The following is a 21006-nucleotide window of genomic DNA, read 5'->3' as shown; positions in this document are numbered from 1 at the left end:
GACCTCCCACAAGGCAAGAAACCCCCCACGTACCTGGGTAGGGCAAAAGAAAAAAGAATAAACAGAGACAAAAGGATAGGGACGGGACCTGCACCAGTGGGAGGGAGCTGTGAAGGAGGAAAGGTTTCCACACACTAGAAATCCCCTTCCCGGGTGGAGACTACGAGTGGCAGAGGGGGAAAGCTTCGGGGCCGCAGTGGAGAGCGCAGCAACAGGGGTGCGGAGGGCAAAGCGGAGAGATTCCCGCACAGAGGATCAGGGCCGACCGGCACTCACCAGCCCGAGACGCTTGTCTGCTCACCCTCCGGGGCGGGCGGGGCTGGGAGTTGAGGCTCGGGCTTCGGTCGGAGCGCCGGGAGAGGACAGGGGTTGGCTGCGTGAACACAGCCTGCAGGGGGTTAGTGCACCATGGCTAGCCGGGAGGGAGTCCGGGGAAAAGTCTGGACCTGCCGAAGAGGCAAGAGACTTTTTCTTACCTCTTTGTTTCCTGGTGTGGAGAGGGGATTAAGAGCACTGCTTAAATGAGCTCCAGAGACGGGCGCGAGCCACGGCTAAAAGCACGGACCCCAGAGACAGGCGGGAGACTCTAAGGCTGCTGCTGCCGCCAACAAGAGGCCTGTGTGCGAGCACAGGTTACTATCCACACCCCCCTTCGAGGAGCCTGTGCAGCCCGCCACTGCCAGGGTCCCAGGTTCCAGGGACAGCTCCCCCGGGAAAACGCACGGCGCGCCTCAGGCAGGTGCAACGTCACGCCGGGCTCTGCCGCCGCAGGCCCGCCCCGCACTCCGTGTCTCTCCCTCCCCCTGGCCTGAGTGAGACAGAGTCCCCGAATCAGCGGCTCCTTTAACTCCTTACTCTCTGAGCGAAGAACAGACACCCTCTAGCGACCTACACGCAGAGGCGGGGCCAAATCCAAAGCTGAGCCCCTGGGAGCTGTGAGAACAAAGAAGAGAAAGGGAAATCTCTCCCAGCAGCCTCAGAAGCAGCGGAGTAAAACTCCACAATCAACTTGATGTCTGTGGAATATATGAATAGACAACGAATCATCCCAAATTGAGGAGGCGGACTTTGAGAGCAAGATTTATGCTGTATAGTTTTGCTTCCACCATTTGTCCTACGGTTCTATCCGTCCATTTTTTTGTTTTTTTTAAAATTTTTTTTTCTTAATAATTATTTTTTATTTTTATAACTTTATTATATTTTATCTTACTTTATTTTATTTTACTTTATCTTCTTTCTTTTTTTCCTTCCTTCCCTCCTACCTTCCTTCCTTCTTCCCTCCCTCCCTCCCTCCTTTCTTTCTTAATTTCTTTCTTTCTACTTCTACTAATTCTTTCTTTCTACTTTTTCTCCCTTTTATTCTGAGCCATGTGGATGAAAGGCTCTTGATGCTGCAGCCAGGAGTCAGTGCTGTGCCTCTGAGGTGGGAGAGCCAACTTCAGGACACTGGTCCACAAGAGACCTCCCAGCTCCACATAATATCAAATGGCAAAAATCTCCCAGAGATCTCCAACTCAACACCAGCACCCAGCTTCACTCAACGACCAGCAAGCTACAGTGCTGGACACCCTATGCCAAACAAGTAGCAGAACAGGAACACAACCCCACGCATTAGCAGAGAGGCTGCCTAAAATCATAAGTCCACAGACACCTCAAAACACACCACCAGACGTGGACCTGCCCACCAGAAAGACAAGATCCAGCCTCATCCACCAGAACACAGGCACTAGTCCCGTGCACCAGGAAGCCTACACAACCCACTGAACCAACCTTAGCCACTGGGGACAGACACCAAAAACAACGGGAACTACGAGCCTGCAGCCTGCAGAAAGGAGACCCCAAACACAGTAAGATAAGCAAAATGAGAAGACAGAAAAACACACAGCAGATGAAGGAGCAAGATAAAAACCCACCAGACCTAACAAATGAAGAGCAAATAGGCATTCTACCAGAAAAACAATTCAGAATAACGATAGTAAAGATGATCCAAAATCTTGGAAATAGAACAGACAAAATGCAAGAAACATTTAACAAGGACCTAGAAGAACTAAAGATGAAACAAACAACGATGAACAACACAATAAATGAAATTAAAAATACTCTGGATGGGATCAATAGCAGAATAACTGAGGCAGAAGAACGGATAAGTGACCTGGAAGATAAAATAGTGGAAATAACTACTGCAGAGCAGAATAAAGAAAAAGCAATGAAAAGAACTGAGGACAGTCTCAGAGACCTCTAGGACAACATTGAATGCACCAACATTCGAATTATAAGGGTTCCAGAAGAAGAAGAGAAAAAGAAAGGAACTGAGAAGATATTTGAAGAGATTATAGTTGAAAACTTCCCTAATATGGGAAAGGAAATAGTTAAGTCCAGGAAGCACAGAGAGTCCCATACAGGAAAAATCCAACGAGAAGTATGCCAAGACACATACTAATCAAACTGTCAAAAATTAAATACAAAGAAAACATATTATAAGCAGCTAGGGAAAAACAACAGATAACACACAAGGGAATCCGCATAAGGTTAACAGCTGATCTTTCAGCAGAAACTCTGCAAGCCAGAGGGACTGGCAGGACATATTTAAAGTGATGAAGGAGAAAAACCTGCAACCAAGATTACTCTACCCAGCAAGGATCTCATTCAGATTTGATAGAGAAATTAAAACCTTTACAGACAATCAAAAGCTAGAGAGTTCAGCACCACCAAACCAGCTTTACAACAACTGCTAAAGGAAATTCTCTAGGCAAGAAGCACAAGAGAAGGAAAAGACCTACAATAACAAACCCAAAACAATTAAGAAAATGTGAATAGGAACATACATATCGATAATTACCTTAAATGTAAATGGACTAAATGCTCCCACCAAAAGACACAGATTGGTTGAATGGGTACAAAAACAACAGCCATATATTTGCTGTCTACAAGAGACCCACTTCAGACCTAGAGACACATACAGACTGAAAGTAAGGGGATGGAAAAAGATATTTCATGCAAAAGGAAACCAAAACAAAGCTGGAGTAGCAATTCTCATATCAGACAAAATAGACTTTAAAATAAAGACTATTAGAAGAGACAAAGAAGGACACTACATAATGATCAAGGGATCGATCCAAGAAGAAGATATAACAATTGTAAATATTTATGCACCCAACATAGGAGCACCTCAATACATAAGGCAAATACTAACAGCCATAAAAGGGGAAATCAACAGTAACACATTCATAGTAGGGGACTTTAACACCCCACTTTCACCAATGGACAGATCATCCAAAATGAAAATAAATAAGGAAACACAAGCTTTAAATGATACATTAAACAAGATGGACTTAATTTATATTTATAGGACATTCCATCCAAAACAACAGAATACACATTTTTCTCAAGTGCTCATGGAACATTCTCCAGGATAGATCATACCTTGGGACACAAGACAAACCTTGGTAAATTTAAGAAAATTGAAATTGTTTCAAGTATCTTTTCCAACCACAGCGCTATGAGGCTAGATATCAATTACAGGAAAAGATCTGTAAAAAATACAAACACATGGAGACTAAACAATACACTACTTAATAACAAAGTGGTCACTGAAGAAATCAAAGAGGAAATCAAAAAATACCTAGAAACAAATGACAAGGGAGACACGACGACCCAAAATCTATGGGATGCAGCAAAAGCAGTTCTAAGAGGGAAGTTTATAGCAATACAATCCTACCTTAAGAAACAGGAAACATCTCGAATAAACAACCTAACCTTGCACCTAGAGCAATTAGAGAAAGAAGAAGAAAAAACCCCAAAGTTAGCAGAAGGAAAGAAATCATAAAAATCAGATCAGAAATAAATGAAAAAGAAATGAAGGAAATGATAGCAAAGATCAATAAAACTAAAAGCTGGTTCTTTGAGAAGATAAACAAAATTGAAAAACCATTAGCCAGACTCATCAAGAGAAAAAGGGAGAAGACTCAAATCAATAGAATTAGAAATGAAAAAAGTGTAAGTGGGCTTCCCTGGTGGCGCAGTGGTTGAGAGTCCGCCTGCCGATGCAGGGGACACGGGTTTATGCCCTGGTCCAGGAAGATCCCACATGCCGCCGAGCGGCTGGGCCCGTGAGGCATGGTCGCTGAGCCTGTGCATCTGGAGCCTGTGCTCCGCAATGGGAGAGGCCACAACAGTGAAAGGCCCGCGTAGCGCAAAAAAAAAAAAAAAAGAAGTAACAACTGACACTGCAGAAATACAGAAGATCATGAGAGACTACTACAAGCAACTCTATGCCAATAAAATGGACAACCTGGAAAAAATGGACAAATTCTTAGAAATGCACAACCAGCCAAGACTGAACAAGGAAGAAACAGAAAATATGAACAGACCAATCACAAGCACTGAAATTGAAACTGTGATTAAAAGTCTTCCAAAAGGGGGCTTCCCTGGAAACGCAGTAATTGAGAATCTGCTGCCGATGCAGGGGACACGGGTTCGAGCCCTGGTGTGGGAGGATCCCACATGCCGCAGAGCAACTACACCCATGAGCCACAACAACTGAGCCTGCGCGTCTGGAGCCTGTACTCCGCAACAGGAGAGGCCGCGATAGTGAGAGGCCCACGCACTGTGATGAAGAGTAGCCCCTGCTTGCCCCAACTAGAGAGGGCCCTCGCACAGAAACGAAGACCCAACACAGCCAAAAATAAATAAATTAATTAATTAATTAAAAGAAAAAGAATGCAAAACAATTCTTTAAAAAAAAAAAAAAATCTTCCAACAAACAAAAGCCCAGGACCAGATGGCTTCACAGGCAAATTCTATCAAATATTTAGAGAAGAGTTAACACCTATCCTTCTCAAATGCTTCCAAAATATAGCAGAGGGAGGAACACTCCCAAACTCATTCTACAATGACACCATCACCTTGATACCAAAACAAGACAAAGATGTCACAAAGAAAGAAAACTACAGGCCAATATCACTGATGAACATAGATGCAAAAATCCTCAACAAAATACTAGCAAACAGAATCCAACAGCACAGTAAAAGGATCGTATACCATGATCAAGTGGGGTTCATTCCAGGAATGCAAGGATTCTTCAATATACGCAAAACAATCAATGTGATAAACCATATTAACAAATTGAAGGAGAAAAACCATATGGTCATCTCAATAGAAGCAGAGAAAGCTTTCAACAAAATTCAACACCCATTTATGATAAAAACCCTGCAGAAAGTAGGCAAACAGGGAACTTACCTCAACATAATAAAGGCCATAAATGACAAACCCACAGCCAACATCATCCTCAATGGTGCAAAACTGAAAGCATTTCCACTAAGATCAGGAACAAGACAAGGTTGCGCACTCTCACCACTCTTATTCAACATAGTTTTGGAAGTTTTAGCCACAGCAATCAGAGAAGAAAAGGAAATAAAAGGAATCCAAATCAGAAAAGAAGAAGTAAAGCTGTCACTGTTTGCAGATGACATGATACTATACATAGAGAATTCTAAAGATGCTACCAGAAAACTACTAGAGCTAATCAATGAATTTGGTATAGTAGCAGGATACAAAATAAATGCACAGAAATCTCCTGCATTCCTATACACTAATGATGAAAAATCTGAAAGTGAAATTAAGAAAACACTCCCATTTAGCATTGCAACAAAAAGAATAAAATATCTAGGAATAAACCTACCTAAGGAGACAAATGCCCTGTATGCAGAAAATTATAAGACACTGATGAAAGAAATTAAAAATGATACAAATAGATGGAGAGATATACCATGTTCTTGGATTGGAAGAATCAACATTGTGAAAATGACTCTACTACCCAAAGCAATCTACATATTCAATGTAATCCCTATCAAACTACCACTGGCATTTTTCACAGAACTAGAACAAAAACTTTCACAATTTGTGTGGAAACACAAAAGACCCTGAATAGCCAAAGCAATCTTGAAACTGAAAAACGGAGCTGGAGGAATTAGCCTCCCTGACTTCAGACTATACTACAAAGCTACAGTAATCAAGACAGTATGGTACCGGCACAAAAACAGAAAGATAGATCAATGGAACAGGATAGAAAGCCCAGAGATAAACCCACGCACATATGGTCACCTTATCTTTGATAAAGGAGGCAGGAATGTACAGTGGAGAAAGGACAGCCTCTTCAATAAGTGGTGCTGGGAAAACCAGACAGCTACATTTAAAAGTATGAGATTAGATCACTCCCTAACACCATACACAAAAATAAACTCAAAATGGATTAAAGACCTAAATGTAAGGCCAGAAATTAACTCTTAGAGGAAAACATAGGCAGAACACTCTATGACATAAATCACAGCAAGATCCTTTTTGATGCACCTCCTAGAGGAATGGAAATAAAAACAAAAGTAAACAAATAGGACCTAATGAAACTTCAAACTTTTGCACAGCAAAGGAAACCATAAAGAAGACCAAAAGACAACCCTCAGAGTGGGAGAAAATATTTACAAATGAAGCAACTGACAAAGGATTAATCTCCAAAATTTATGAGCAGCTCATGTAGCTCAATATCAAAAAAACAAACAACCCAATCCAAAAATGGGCAGAAGACCTAAGTAGACATTTCTCCAAAGAAGATATACAGACTGCCAACAAACACATGAAATAATGCTCAACTTCATTAATCATTAGAGAAATGCAAATCAAAACTACAATGAGATATCATCTCACACCAGTCAGAATGGCCATCATCAAAAAATCTAGAAACAATAAATGCTGGAGAGGGTGTGGAGAAAAGGGAACACTCTTGCACTGTTGGTGGGAATGTAAATTGATACAGCCACTGTGGAGAATAGTATGAAGTTTCCTTAAAAAACTACAAATAGAACTGCCATATGACCCATCAATCCCACTACTGGGCATATACCCTGAGAAAACCATAATTCAAAAAGAATCATGTACCAAAATGTTCATTGCAGCTCTATTTACAATACCCCGGAGATGGAAACAACCTAAGTGTCCATCATCGGATGAATGGATAAAGAAGATGTGGCACATATATACAATGGAATATTACTCAGCCATTAAGAGAAACGAAATTGAGCTATTTGTAATGAGGTGGAGAGACCTAGAGTCTGTCATACAGAGTGAAGTAAGTCAGAAAGAGAAAGACAAATACCATATGCTAACACATATATATGGAATTTAAGAAGAAAAAAAAATGTCATGAAGAACCTAGGGGTAAGACAGGAATAAAGACACAGACCTACTAGAGAACGGACTTGAGGATATGGGGAGGGGGAAGGGTGAGCTGTGACAGGGCGAGAGAGAGTCATGGACATATATACACTACCAAACATAAGGTAGATAGCTAGTGAGAAGAAGCTGCATAGCACAGGGAGATCAGCTCGGTGCTTTGTGACCGCCTGGAGGGGTGGGATAGGGAGGGTGGGAGGGAGGGAGACACAAGAGGGAAGAGATATGGGAAAATATGTATATGTATAACTGATTCACTTTGTTATAAAGCAGAAACTAACACACCATTGTAAAGCAATTATACTCCAATAAAGATGTAAAAAATAATAATAAAATAAAATAAAATAAAACTGCAACACTATGAAAATGTTAGACACAAAACAATTTTCATCATGTACTATTTTAATATAAAACATAAATATGCATACGGATAAACATTCTCACACATTGCTTTTCTTTAATTTTGGGCATGACCCAGACTGGGATCTGAAATTGATCCCTTGCTAATGAGGGACAACTAAAATTCAAAGATCTAATGATAAAAATTGTTTATATTTGACAATAAATAATGCAGTAATGGAATATTTATTGATCCCAGGTTCAATAGCTCAAATGAGTGATGGACTAGGAAAGGCCTGCCACTTTCTGAAGGCTTACACACAAGCGCAATCCACCCTGTTAACATAATGTGCTAAAGCACAGAGCCAAATATCGACTGAGCTATCTGGACACTCTAGGCTGACTCATTTGCAAGATGGTTCTTTTCTTAGATTCTCAGGATAGAAAAGACATAATATTAGTTTTTGTACATTGAAAAAAAAATAGTGTGACCTTGCTTCCTGTTACTGCTGTAAAACTGAAGAAAACAGAGAGGTGTTAAAATGGCCTAAAATTTAAGTTGATTCTGTGGCCTATCTGTCTCACCAACTACCAACACTCCTCCTCTGAAGACCTTCAGAATCCCTGTGCCACTGTGCTTTGTTTGCATTTTAATTTCCTCAGAACTCTAGAAAAGATCCAAACCTACAACCTTGATGCCTTTTTCCCTTCCCCATGCCTCCCTGGCACAAGTGCCAAAGAGAAACCACCCTGCTGCCTCCGTTTACTTACAGAATGATAATATTTCAACATAACAGAGGGGCTGTTTGTGCTTTATCTTTTACTGCATTTTTATGGGGAACAATATATTTTCTTATTTTCCTCCCCTGATACCATAACAATCTTTCCTAAATTAAACATGTAACAAATTTCTCATACAACTTTATTCCCAGGTTCTTTTTAAACCATCATTAAATATCTTCACGCTGTTTGACAGTTATTCCTCATCAGTGTGTTACCTTAGAGACTGCAGGCTGTAAACGGAGGTTTACAGTGTGCAGACTGAGAGGAAGAGATTTGAGGATACGAGGGGGTGGTGACTGGACCCTCCCCACAACTGTAGGCAGAGATAGGCACCAGGGGACCAGAAAGGTGCACACTTGAGAAGCAGAATTCATCCTATTTATCTTTGTATGCCCAGGACCTTTGTATATTCCAGGCACAACAAGGTTATGTGGAGATATTTGAAGGAAGGAAAAGGGGGAGAGAGAGGAGGGGGATATAGGAGAAAAGGTAGAAGAGGGAAATGGGGGGTAGGGAAGAGGCTAAAGGTTGGGGAGATATTCAGTGGAGAATAAAGACAGGTGGAAAATACCATACCAGAGAGAAATCTGGAGAAGTCTTCCAGATTTGATCCAAGACAAAATGTACATAGATGGCAAAGTGTTTCCTCAAGGGCCATAGGTCCTGAAGAAAGTGACAACCTGCAAAGCAGACTGAGGCCTCCCCCAATGTCTGAGACCACACTCTGCAGTGGACATAGGCAGCTGTGATCTAAGGGGCATTGTGACAGCCAGGAAGGTGGGCTCAGGTTGAGGTACAGAGCTGAACTACACTGGCAAAGGTGGCAGTCACTGGATTGGCAGAAATGTGTGTATCATAGTAAAACTGAACTAACAGCCATGATATCTGAGAGGAAATTATATGGGCCAGAAAAAAACACACTTAACTTATCCAATAGTTGTAATTATCTGGATTTATGGATCACATCACTGAGCTTATCTGAAAGAAAAGAAAACAGACTAGAATTAGATGTTGGCTATAGTCAAGCAGCTGTGTGTCAGCTTTAATTTGCAGACATTCTCCTTGTCACACAGTCTTTGTGGTGTTGAGCAAGAATTGGTAAGGCTTCTAAGTGCCTAATTCATATTACTTTTGCTGATGTGTGGACCTCATCTAAAGTACCATTAAAACAAACAAACAGAAAAACCCTGGACACTTGAGCTATATTTAAGTCCCTTAGGTAACAAACTTGTGTAGGATAGTGCTACTTTGGCACTTGTTATTTCTGGAGTCAATCCATACATGTAGATGGATATAAAATCAATCATAGAAGAGGGAAGGAATATTTTGATCAATTTTTAGTGAACAATCTAATTCAGCCAATATTTCTTGGGAATCACGTATACTGCTGACCACAGGGTTAATTTTTGTGTTAGACTTCGCAACAGGTTCTGATATTGTATATTGCAAATGGTGATGGTCTGCTTATAATAGAATGAACTGGCACCTGTGGAGACTCCTCAGCTATTTGAAGTGTCTAGGAAGTAGCTTGGAATAAAAAAATATACCTCATTAGAAGTCAAAAGAGCTGGTTCTACCTCAGGCTTTCCCACTAACTGGGAATGTGATCTCAGACAAATCCCTTCATCTGGCCAGGCCTCAGTTTCCTCATATGTGACATGAAAGAGCTGGACCAGATGATCCTTAAGAGCTCTTCCAACATCAGCAGCTGAGATCCAGACACAAAATCAGGAGCAACATTGAAATCCATAACCAAAATCCCAGGAAGTGTAGGAAAGGGGTCATCTCCATAAGGTCTCTACTCCTCTGCCTTGGAATTCATGGAATTGACCAAGACTATAATAGTAATCACTGGTTCTGATAATTATGTAACAGGTGCTCAGGAAGGTGGCTTTTGACATCTGAAAACATAGAGTAGAATGGTAATGCACGCAAGCGGAAGTCTAACAACACTCTGCCTCAACCAGTAATATTCATAGGGATGAGGAAACAGAAGATTAAAGATGATATTAAAAAACACACACACACAGAAAACAGAAGGCAGAGTACAGCCAAGGCCAAATGTTTTGGGTTTGTTTAGCTTCATTTTTCAAAATAATTTTAGGCTGATAGAAGAGTTGCAAAAGAGCATAGAATTTCCTTAGGCCCTTCACCCAGCTTCCCCAATGTTACCATCTTACATAAACATAGTAAATATCAAAACTAAGAAATTAACATTGCTACAATAATATAAACTAAATTACAAATTTTATTCAGTTTTTATTAAATTACAAATTCCAGTTTTTCCACTAATGTCCTTTTCTGTTCTGAGACCCAAACCCAAAGGCCTGATTTTAATTGGGACAATTTAAGATTTTCCTTGCAAGACCCAGAATTGCCAAAGGAATTCTGAGGAAAAAGAACAAAGCTGGAGGCACAACTCTCCAAGACTTTGGACAATACTACAAAACTACAAACAAATCAAAACAATGTGGTATTGGCACAAAAACAGACATACAGATTAACGGAATAGAACACAGAGCCCAGAAATAAACCCACACACCTACAGTAAATTAATCTTAGACAAAGGAGGCAAGAAATATACAATGGAGAAAAGACAGTCTCTTCAGTAAGTGGTGTTAGGAAAGCTGGATAGTTACATGTAAATCAATGAAATTAGAACACTCCCTCATACCATATACAACAATACACTCGAAATGGTTCAAAGACCTAAATATAAGACATCACACCATAAAACTCCTAGAAGAGAACATAGGAAAAACATTCTCAGATATAAATCATAGCAATATTTTCTTAGATCAGTCTCCCAAGGCAAAAGAATTAAAAGAAAAAATAAACAAATGGGACCTAATCAAACTTAAATGCTTTTGCACAGCAAATGAGACCATCAACAAATGAAAAGACAATCCACGGAGTGGGAAAAAATATTTGCAAACCATGCAACTGACAAGGGGTTAATATTCAAAATATACAAACAGCTCATATAATTCAATATAAAAGAACACAGGGAACATGATCAATATTTTGTAATAACTAAATGGAGTGTAATCTTTAAAAATTGTGTAAAAATAAAAAATAAACAAAAAAATTAGAAGAAACATCCCAAGCAACTCAATCAAAAAATGGGCAGAAGACCTAAATCGACATTTCTCCAAAGAGGACATACAGATGGCCAACAGGCACATGAAAAGATGCTCAACATTGCTCCTTATTAGAGAAATGCAAATCAAAACCACAATGAGGTATCACCTCACACCAGTCAGAATGGCCATCATCAAAAAGTCTACAAATAATAAATTCTGGGGGGTGCAGAGAAAAGGGAACCCTCTTGCACTGTTGGTGGAAATGTAAATTGATACAACCACTATGGAGAACAGTATGGAGCTTCCTTAAAAACTAAAGAAAGAGCTACCATATGATCCAGCAATCCCACTCCTGGGCATATATCTAGGAAAAATGAAAACTCTAATTTGAAAAGATACATGCACCCTAATGTTCATAGCAGCACTATTTACAATAGCCAAGACATGGAAGCAACCTAAATGTCCATTGACAGATGAATGGATAAAGAAGATGGATGACTAAGACACCAATTTGATTACCTTACCTTTATTTTTACAGAACAAAAGCCAACATGATCAGTTTCAAGGGATTCTTCTAAATATTTAATTTTCCATTAATTCCTGAATTCTCTTGGTTACTCCAAGATTTTCATATGGTATAGTTTTACTAGAATTAGATTTGGACTATTAAGAATTCTGGAGACACAATTACTATGCCACTACTAACTACCTCTTGCTCCAACCCACAAAATTAGGCTGAATATCCTCATCTGTGCTCCTTTAAGCGTATCTCATAATTATTCTTTTTCTTTTTTTTTTTGCGGTACGCGGGCCTCTCACTGTTGTGGCCTCTCCTGTTGCAGAGCACAGGCTCCGGACGCGCAGGCTCAGCGGCCATGGCTCACGGGCCCAGCCGCTCCGCGGCGTGTGGGATCTTCCCGGACGGGGACACGAACCCATGTCCCCTGCATCAGCAGGCGGACTCTCAACCACTGCGCCACCAGGGAAGCCCCATAATTATTCTTATTACACTATCTTATAATTGTGCAATCTACAATGAACTTCTGAGTGAGAGTTTTTTCATCCAATTATACCAAGTACCTGACAGATGTTAGGTACTTGGTAAACACCTGTTGAATAAATTAATGATAACTTTTCTTCAGTACACCAACATTATCTATACACCAATATTAAACACATAAAATTCTTTAAGTTAGCATTGTTGATGCTAGTAAATAACAAGCAAAATTGTTCAGTGGCATATATTGTCAAATTTCCTTATGAGAACACCAAATTTTAGGCCTACATTCTCCAGCAAACCCTTAAGAGAAAATTTATTTTATAACCAACTAAAAGATCTCTGACCTTCCTATTCCCTTCAAGGCATATTTCTGACTCAAAACAAATATGTTTTTGTTCTTTCCATGTTTGGGAGATTTGTCCACTAAACAGAGCAAGAGCTGCTTTATTTTAACTGCGGCCTTCAAGTACTTAAAACACTGCCACTCACTATAGGCTACTCAATAAAAAACTGTCCTTAGTGTAATCAAAACAGAGCAGAGACGATGAAAGCCATTCACTGCCATGCGTCCAATGCTTTATGACTACTTCTTCAAACCACCATTCACTCTCATACACGGTGACTCATGCAAACCCATGTCCTTCCCAATGACAGGTCCCAAACCCTTCTGGCTTGACCTACTGGGAGGTAGGGCTTCATGATGAGAATAAAGGTCTTAAAAAGTTTCTGATCAGCCAGCTGGTGGATAGGACAGAGCTCTGAGTAATTAAAGATAATTTACTCATTCATACATATGTATTCACACTGTAAGCAAATCTGCCTACAAACCACATCATTGTAGAGGAACAGAGCTCAGGAGGCCCTTGTAGAGGATCATGCAGTATGCTAAGGAGGTAAAGTGGCTCACTAAGACCTCACTGTTAAAATCCCAGTTTGCAGTCTACATATTTCACAATATAAATTGTCGGATTGATTCTTCTAAAATCACTGCTTCAAAACTGGATGCCAAAAGTAGCAGCAGCGGGCATTGCAAATCAGACCATGTTTTTCCCTTGCTTGAAACCTTTTAATGGATTCTGATTGTGCTGGGGGTCCAGCCTGTGGGCATGATTTACAAGTGCTGTGGTGTTCTGGGCCTTGCATACACTCTAGCCTCATCTCTCATCATCTCCTCTCTCACTGCACAGGCTCCCATCCCGCTGTCCTACTTGTGGTTGTTTTGAGCTGCTGGTCCACATTCCCATTGCTAGACCCCTGTTAGACCCCATCTTCTATGCTTCCATCTCCTGCTATGACTCCCTACATTGGACTGTTTAGCCCAACATTGAAATTCACCTGTTTTCTTTCCTGTTTTCTCTACAATATAATAAATAACTTGAGAGCAGCAATCATGTCTATATTGCTTTAGTCCCAGGACCTTGTACAGTGCCTGGTGCATTATAAGTAGTAAATAAATTTTTTTTTCAATGAATTAATACATTTAAAGAAGGAAATAAACATTCCTGTTAGTTATCTTCAAATAATATCTAAATATCTCATTAATATCACTTCCCCCTAGAAAAATAACATTATATAAGTCTAAACCCAAACCATATGATATTTTATAAGGGTTAGTTTGCTATAAATAGAAAATTAATTATTACCATTATAATTATTACCAAGCACCATACTATATTTATGCCCTTTAATCAATTAGGTTACAAAAAAAAAATTATATCTACCTACACTATTCCCTGCAAAATGATACCCAGTTTCAACATGCTGGGTCCCTAGAGCTCTGATCCACTAATTTTGGATTTACAGCCATCTCTATTATACCTAAACGAGAGTGCTTTCAATGACTATTCCCCAAGTACTGGTACCCAGGCACTGTGCCATTGGAGCCCATAATCCTTGATAACCCTCAGAGTAAGCAGCCTGCACCCCTCTGTATATGCATTCTCCTGGCTATAAAGACCTCCCATAAAAAATGCTTTATAGCACAGTGGCTTTTTTTAATATAGTTTTATGGTTTTATATTCAGATCTATGATCCATTTTGAGTGTTTTTTTGCATATGAATGGCCAATTGTTGCAACATTCTTATTTTTTGTGTTTTGTTTTGTTTATTAAAAGATTTAATTTTGGGCTTCCCTGGTGGCGCAGAGGTTGAGAGTCTGCCTGCCGATGCAGGGGACACGGGTTCGTGCCCCGGTCCGGGAGGATCCCGCATGCCGCGGAGCGGCTGGGCCTGTGAGCCGTGGCCGCTGAGCCTGCGCGTCCGGAGCCTGTGCTCCGCAACGGGAGAGGCCACAATAGTGAGAGGCCCGCGTACCGCAAAAAAAAAAAAAGATTTAATTTTATTTATTTTTGGCTGCGTTAGGTTTTCGTTGCTGCACGCAGGCTTACTCTAGTTGTGGCGAGTCGGGGCTACTCTTGATTGCAGTGTGCAGGCTTCTCACTGCGGTGGTTTTCTTGTTGCAGAGCATGGGCTCTAGGTGTGCAGGCTTCAGTAGTTGGGGTGCACAGGCTTAGTTACTCTGCGGCATGTGGGATCTTCCCAGACCAGGGCTCGAACTCTGCATTGGCAGGCAGATCCTTAACCACTGCGCCACCAGGGAAGTCCCTGGCATTTTATACATATAAAAGAGTTAAACTTTTATTCTTGTAATATTCCAGAGTTTTTCAGAGGGTATCACATGACAATAAAGCGGTCTTTCCCACAAGTATTTAGTTTCCTGTCTTCTTCTGCATGTGAATAAAGGATTGCATTTGGATACCTGCTGAAATAAGCCTTAATTGATTTTTTTCAGGTGTTTCTCACTGCCATAGCAACCTTAATCAAATACCTTTTCATGAATAGCCTTGTCAATTGCAATATAATATTCTCACTGAATACGGTCTCCAGTCTCTTTCTGCCAAGCTCTCTGGAGCTTTCTCTTTCTTGACCTAACCTTTCCTTCAGATTCCTAAGCCCCATGGAAATAATATACTTAAATAGCATGTATGATTTTTAAAAATCAGAACCTCCTATGAGCCCCATAAGTAATGACACATACACACACACAAAAGACAAAAATAGATCATGCTTTCAAGGCTAATAGATATTTTTAAATTAATTTTTATTAGAGTATAGCTGCTTTACAATGTTGTGTTAGTTTTTTTGTTTGTTTTTTTTTTTAAAGAAGATGTTGGGGCTAGGAGTTTATTAATTAATTTATTTATTTTTGCTGTGTTGGGTCTTCGTTTCTGTGTGAGGGCTTTCTCTAGTTGTGGCAAGCGGGGGCCACTCTTCATCGCGGTGCGTGGGCCTCTCACTATGGCGGCCTCTCTTGTTGCGGAGCACAGGCTCCAGACGTGCAGGCTCAGTAGTTGTGGCTCACGGGCCTAGTTGCTCTGCGGCATGTGGGATCCTCCCAGACCAGGGCTCGAACCCGTGTCCCCTGCATTGGCAAGCAGATTCTCAACCACTGCGCCACCAGGGAAGCCCTGTTGTGTTAGTTTTTACTGTACAGCAAAGTGAATCAGCTATACATATATCCCCTCTTTTTTGGATTTCCTTCCCATTTAGGTCACTGGCATGATTTGTCAAATATCTGTAATCCTTCTCAAATAACCTTTGAAGGAATTGTTTTGTTTTTTCTTTTTTCCTCCCAAGAAAAGTCATCATTCATCTTAAGAGAGAACATCTTGTCGAGTGTTGCAGTTCAACAAAATAAGGAAAACATCTCTGCCAAAATGAAGCAAATGTGATTACACAAGGCCAAGGAGAAGCCCATAATTAGATCATTACCATGGAAACAACCTAATTACATGTGTAAAGTAGTGAGGGCTGAGTCGCAGATCTGAATATGTTAATGCCATTGTCTATGTTATAATATTTCTGCTACTTAGCCTTCCTCAAATGTAATCATATAAGCCATATATTTAAATCCCATCTCAGTTTAAATGAATGAAAAAATACTGTGCAGTTATGTGAATGGAGTTTAGGGTTATTCACTATCTTTGTTATAAACACACACCTGTACACCTAAATGAGAAAAAAATGTGTGTATTAATAATAAATGTACATGAAAAAATGTATATTAGCACATAGATAGCCTTAAGTATGCATTCTGTAATTTCACACTGTGCAAAAATTATAAGGACAACCAAAGTTAGGGCAAGGTGATTACATTTTTTAAATTTATACTAAGGAATAATTTTTTGTGGTCCTCTATTGGTTATTTAGAGTCCAATTGCTTTTTAAGGTCTCATTTGATCCCTGAAGGCTAAAATGTGAGTGTCCAATTATTTGTTGTTCAAGCCACAGTCAAAGGTATAAGCTACATCCCCAGGGGCAGTGGAGAGGCTACCCAGAACAATTTTATTAATATAAGGGCCAGTTAACTTTTTAAAATTATCAAAACTAAATACCTGTTCCTAGCTGCCTTTTAACACTATTTTCAAATATTCTTGTGTTTGAATTTGTTAAACATCTTCCATTTTCTATCCTTGCTTGTCCCAACAGAACCCTCTTCTGTCAGTCATCTCGGACACTGGCTGTCACTTGCACTACAGGCAGGTGTTTTTCCTTCCCTGCTGAAGTTATAAGCTGGGTTTTGGTGACGTTGCTTTCGTCCTCCTGTGTGGTGCCATTTAGAAAAGTATCTTCCCCAGTAGACTCTGACCTCCCCAGCTCTCTTGGAAACAGCATGGCTTCCAGAAGTGAAGAAGGCAGGACAGGAGATAATGCTGACAGTCCTCACTCCCTGCACACACACCCCCACACACACGTGATCAGGCTCAGAGGGAGCGGGTAAGGGCGTGAAGGGCCTTTTTATTTTCTCACTGGTCTATATTTCTCATGTCATCTGTGCCTCTGATTCTAGCCATGCTCCTCTCCTGTTATTCCCTACTCTTCCCTACAGACACAAGGAACCGGTCTCCTGCTGGGGAGGAGGAAAGGAGAGATGAATGGAGGAAATTGTGGCTCTTTGGGGATGGGGACGCAAACTCATTCTGGAACTATCTTCTATGTCCCTTCTGTAGCTTTCTTCTCCCAGTGCACCATACACACATGCACACACAAACACAGACACACACATCTGGGAACTGAGTGGGAGAAGTAGCCAGTTTATCAGCAGTTCAAGGATCCTGGTCCCCAATAACATCTTTTGTGTACTATAGATTCTATTGAAACATAATTTTTCGCCATAAAATTATACTCATTTCTACCAGAGATAGCCAAATTAAGACTAATTTGTTTCCAAAATAAGTCTGTATTCAATCAGCTTGGCCTGGTTATTTACATAAGTACAGTAAGAATAGTGATTGGCCATATAGGCTCTTTTAAATTTGCTTTGCTGGAACTTCTTACAAGCACTCTCCAGACTGAATTTTTAATAGCCTCTGAAGGCTAAGAAGCGAAGCCAAATACTTGCCTATAGATTTGAGTGAATTCTTCTCTTCTTGAGGTCTCTCAAAACTCCTGAGGTGTTTTTTTTTTTTTTTCCTGGGCCTGCAAGGAAGTGACCTTCCTTTTTCCCTGGCAGGTTGCTGGGAACCCTGTAAGCAAAGTAGCAGGCTACTTTTCCAAGGGACTTTCTTGTCTCCATAAAGCCAACCTTAGTTCCTTAAAGCTGTCTGGTCATATCTGAGTCTATTTATGTCTCTCTCATACATGACATTCCAGTCAAAGTTTTGCTAATATAATCAATGTTTCTAATTGTGTCTTCTTATAGGAGAACAGATTCTTATTGAACTTATACAAGTAATGTTCTCACCAAAACAATAAGAATATTCATTGAGAGTTTCTGAATCCTCAAGGGATCGGGTAAGGAGAAAAAGATAAGTGTTTCAGTTCTACTTACAAAGGTATAATTTACCAAATTGCTCTAAGTCACAGTTAGCTTAAGAAAAAAAGAGAAAAAGGTTTTCTTAAATTTGGAGATGGAAAACATTTTAAAATGTTTCAAATTTTAAAAATCATAAAAATTATAATCATCTTCCTCATTTCATTTAGTCCCATGTAATTAATTCTTTCTTTGCTTGACCTTTTGTTAGAAGTTTGATAAAGCCATCAGTTTCTCCATTAGGGTTCTATAAATTCTTACCTTGTTCAGTGGTATGATTTAAAGTCATCAGAACTCATATTCTAGAGCACTTATTAGGTTCTTTTCCATGAATTTCTCTGAAGATGATACATATTTGCAGGAAGATTTGTAAAGCATATGAGTAAAATAATAACCGTAAATGATAAAAGGCTTAAAATGTCCATTACTAAATGTCTGATTCATCATAATGGAACTGACAAGGAAATTTGGTTATCTCTGTAATGCACAACATTTTAAGATAATAACTAGAATTATGACTGATAACATTATATTAAGACATATCCAAATTTTAGAAATTCTATACAATTTTTAGAACATTTATGATAATAATATTTACCCATACAATATAAACTAATAAAGTTTATAATCATTTATTTGACAATGCTTCCCATGTAATTTTTTCCCATGTAATTTAATATATCAAATAACCCTAATTAGGTTAGTATCTCTTTTTTATAAAGAAAGAAAACAAATATTTTGAGATGTTACAGGAGCCCTCTGGAAAACCCCTAAGTTATTTCTAGGTCAATAAGACATCTTCTAGAATTCAATTTTTTGGAAGTTTGTCAAAGATATCAAAAAGGTTGTAAAACACTTAGTCAAATAAAATCATAGGTCACTGTGAAATAATACTTAGTTATCCATTTAACCAAAGTGACAAAGACTTCACAGGCAAATACAGAAAGTTAAATTGTTGTAAAAAGCTTTAGCTCTTTGAATATTGAGAAAACTCAGTTGTTTTTGTTTTCCTGAGTAATCAAAGATCTGATAAAGACAAAATATATAATCTTTGTTTTTATAGATAGATTACATTAAAAGTAAAGAAGACCTTTGTTTTCAATTTCTCATTAAGAGCAGACCAATAGTCTAAGAAAACTCCATCCCTTTAACAGAGAAAAAACAAATTTTAATTTTGTACCGGCTTACTTTTGATATTTAAACTCATTTACTTAATAAAATTTATTCCAGTCTCAGTCAGTTCTAACCACACATAAAATTCCTTTCTAAAGATCACTTTTTCCACAAATCTTCTACAACTTTCTATGTTTATTTTAGTTTGTACTTTGTTCTCTTTCCCATTTAGAAATAACCAGCATTGCTTTAGGACAAAATCACTTTCCTTCCTCTCAAAATGTATTCCCATACCTCATGTCATTTTTCCCCAAAAAACACATATCTTATTTTTCCTTCTATAGATGTTTTCCATATTATTTTTAGTAGCTTTAACTGCATACATTAATTAGAATTCTTAACCCTTAGAAACCTTAATTTATAATGAAAACTAAGAAGTAAGCCACTGTGAACTGTTACTGCATTCTTTAGATTGACAAATTCCATAATTTGTAGAACATACATTTTCTCATAGCAGAACTTTTTAATGTGGCATAAAATGTGTTTGTTAATAGAACAAAACATCTTTAGTTCCTCTGTAATAAGAGGTCAAGGTAGGTAAAATTAAACTTGTTTAGCATTTAATTTTCCAGTATTTTATCTTATTTGGAAATAATCTGGACATTCAATAAATCCTCATCATTTAATTTAATTCTAAGGGTGTAAGTTACCAAAGAGATTTGAGAAAATATTTCAGTAGACATACCATAAAACAATCATTGCTAAAAAGCTCATCTAAAAACTTTTTTCACATTTACCTCTATTTAACTCATTTGTTCTTAACAATCTTACTTAAGATTACTCATGAAAATTTCATGAGACATTAAAACAATTAGTCATAATCTTAAGTTTCATTGTTCTTGTTTCTGACAAACTTTGCAACAGAGACATGAGCCCATCTGACGAGTTAACCCAGGTAGAACAAAAGTTGTTTATCTGCATTATATTTGATGCTTATAACTCTGAAGATATTTCTGTATTAATTAAAGCAACAAGCTTAAAATTTGCTTTTATTTACCAAAAATTATCCTACATCATGTGAACTTGAAAAAAATTGGGGTTAGTTTTTATTATATCTCCAAGGTTTAGAAATACCGTTAACCCTTGAACAATGTGGAGGTTAGGGGTGCTGATGCCCCTTTAAATCAAAAATCCATGTAAAACTTTACTATAGGCCCTCCATATCCTTGGTTCCACATCTGTGGATTCAACGAACCATAGATCATGTAGTACTGTAGTATATACTTATTGAAAAAAATGTGCATATAAGGGGACCCGTACATTTCAAATCTGTGTTGTTCAAGGATCAACTGTACTTAATTTATAGATGCTTATCTTTAAGCTAATTAAATAGAGCCTTTTACAAATTAATTTTGGCAATACCATTCAGAGGTAGAAAAATACCATATCTACAATGTACATCCATAAATATACACAAATACAGGTAGACACAGACAGCGATATCATAGTTTTCGTTTTAAAACTTTAGTGATGAATCAGTAAAAACTCACTAGTTTATAAATTACGGTTGGAATAAATTAAGTTTACTCACTCAAATGACTAAAATCTTTTATTATTTGTGTAAGACTTTTAGGATCTATATTTGCCTTTGA

The 21006-nt window shown here is 38.8% G+C and overlaps 1 protein-coding gene across 1 annotated transcript in view; it reads right to left on the bottom strand.

The window, feature by feature from the left end:
- Positions 1-1611: 1611 nt before the first annotated feature.
- Positions 1612-21006, bottom strand: part of LOC125964388 (uncharacterized) — a 317807-nt gene continuing 298412 nt past the window's right edge. Inside the window, exon 2 of the mRNA XM_049709801.1 lies at positions 1612-2236. Within this exon, the coding sequence (XP_049565758.1) occupies positions 1612-2236 (625 nt within the window). The remainder of the gene's footprint in view (positions 2237-21006) is intronic.

The sequence above is a fragment of the Orcinus orca genome, chromosome 5, assembly GCF_937001465.1.
Source record: "Orcinus orca chromosome 5, mOrcOrc1.1, whole genome shotgun sequence".
NCBI classification, from domain to species: Eukaryota; Metazoa; Chordata; class Mammalia; order Artiodactyla; family Delphinidae; genus Orcinus; species Orcinus orca.
Note: the sequence above shows the minus strand (reverse complement) of the source record. Positions and strands in the feature narration are given on the sequence as shown.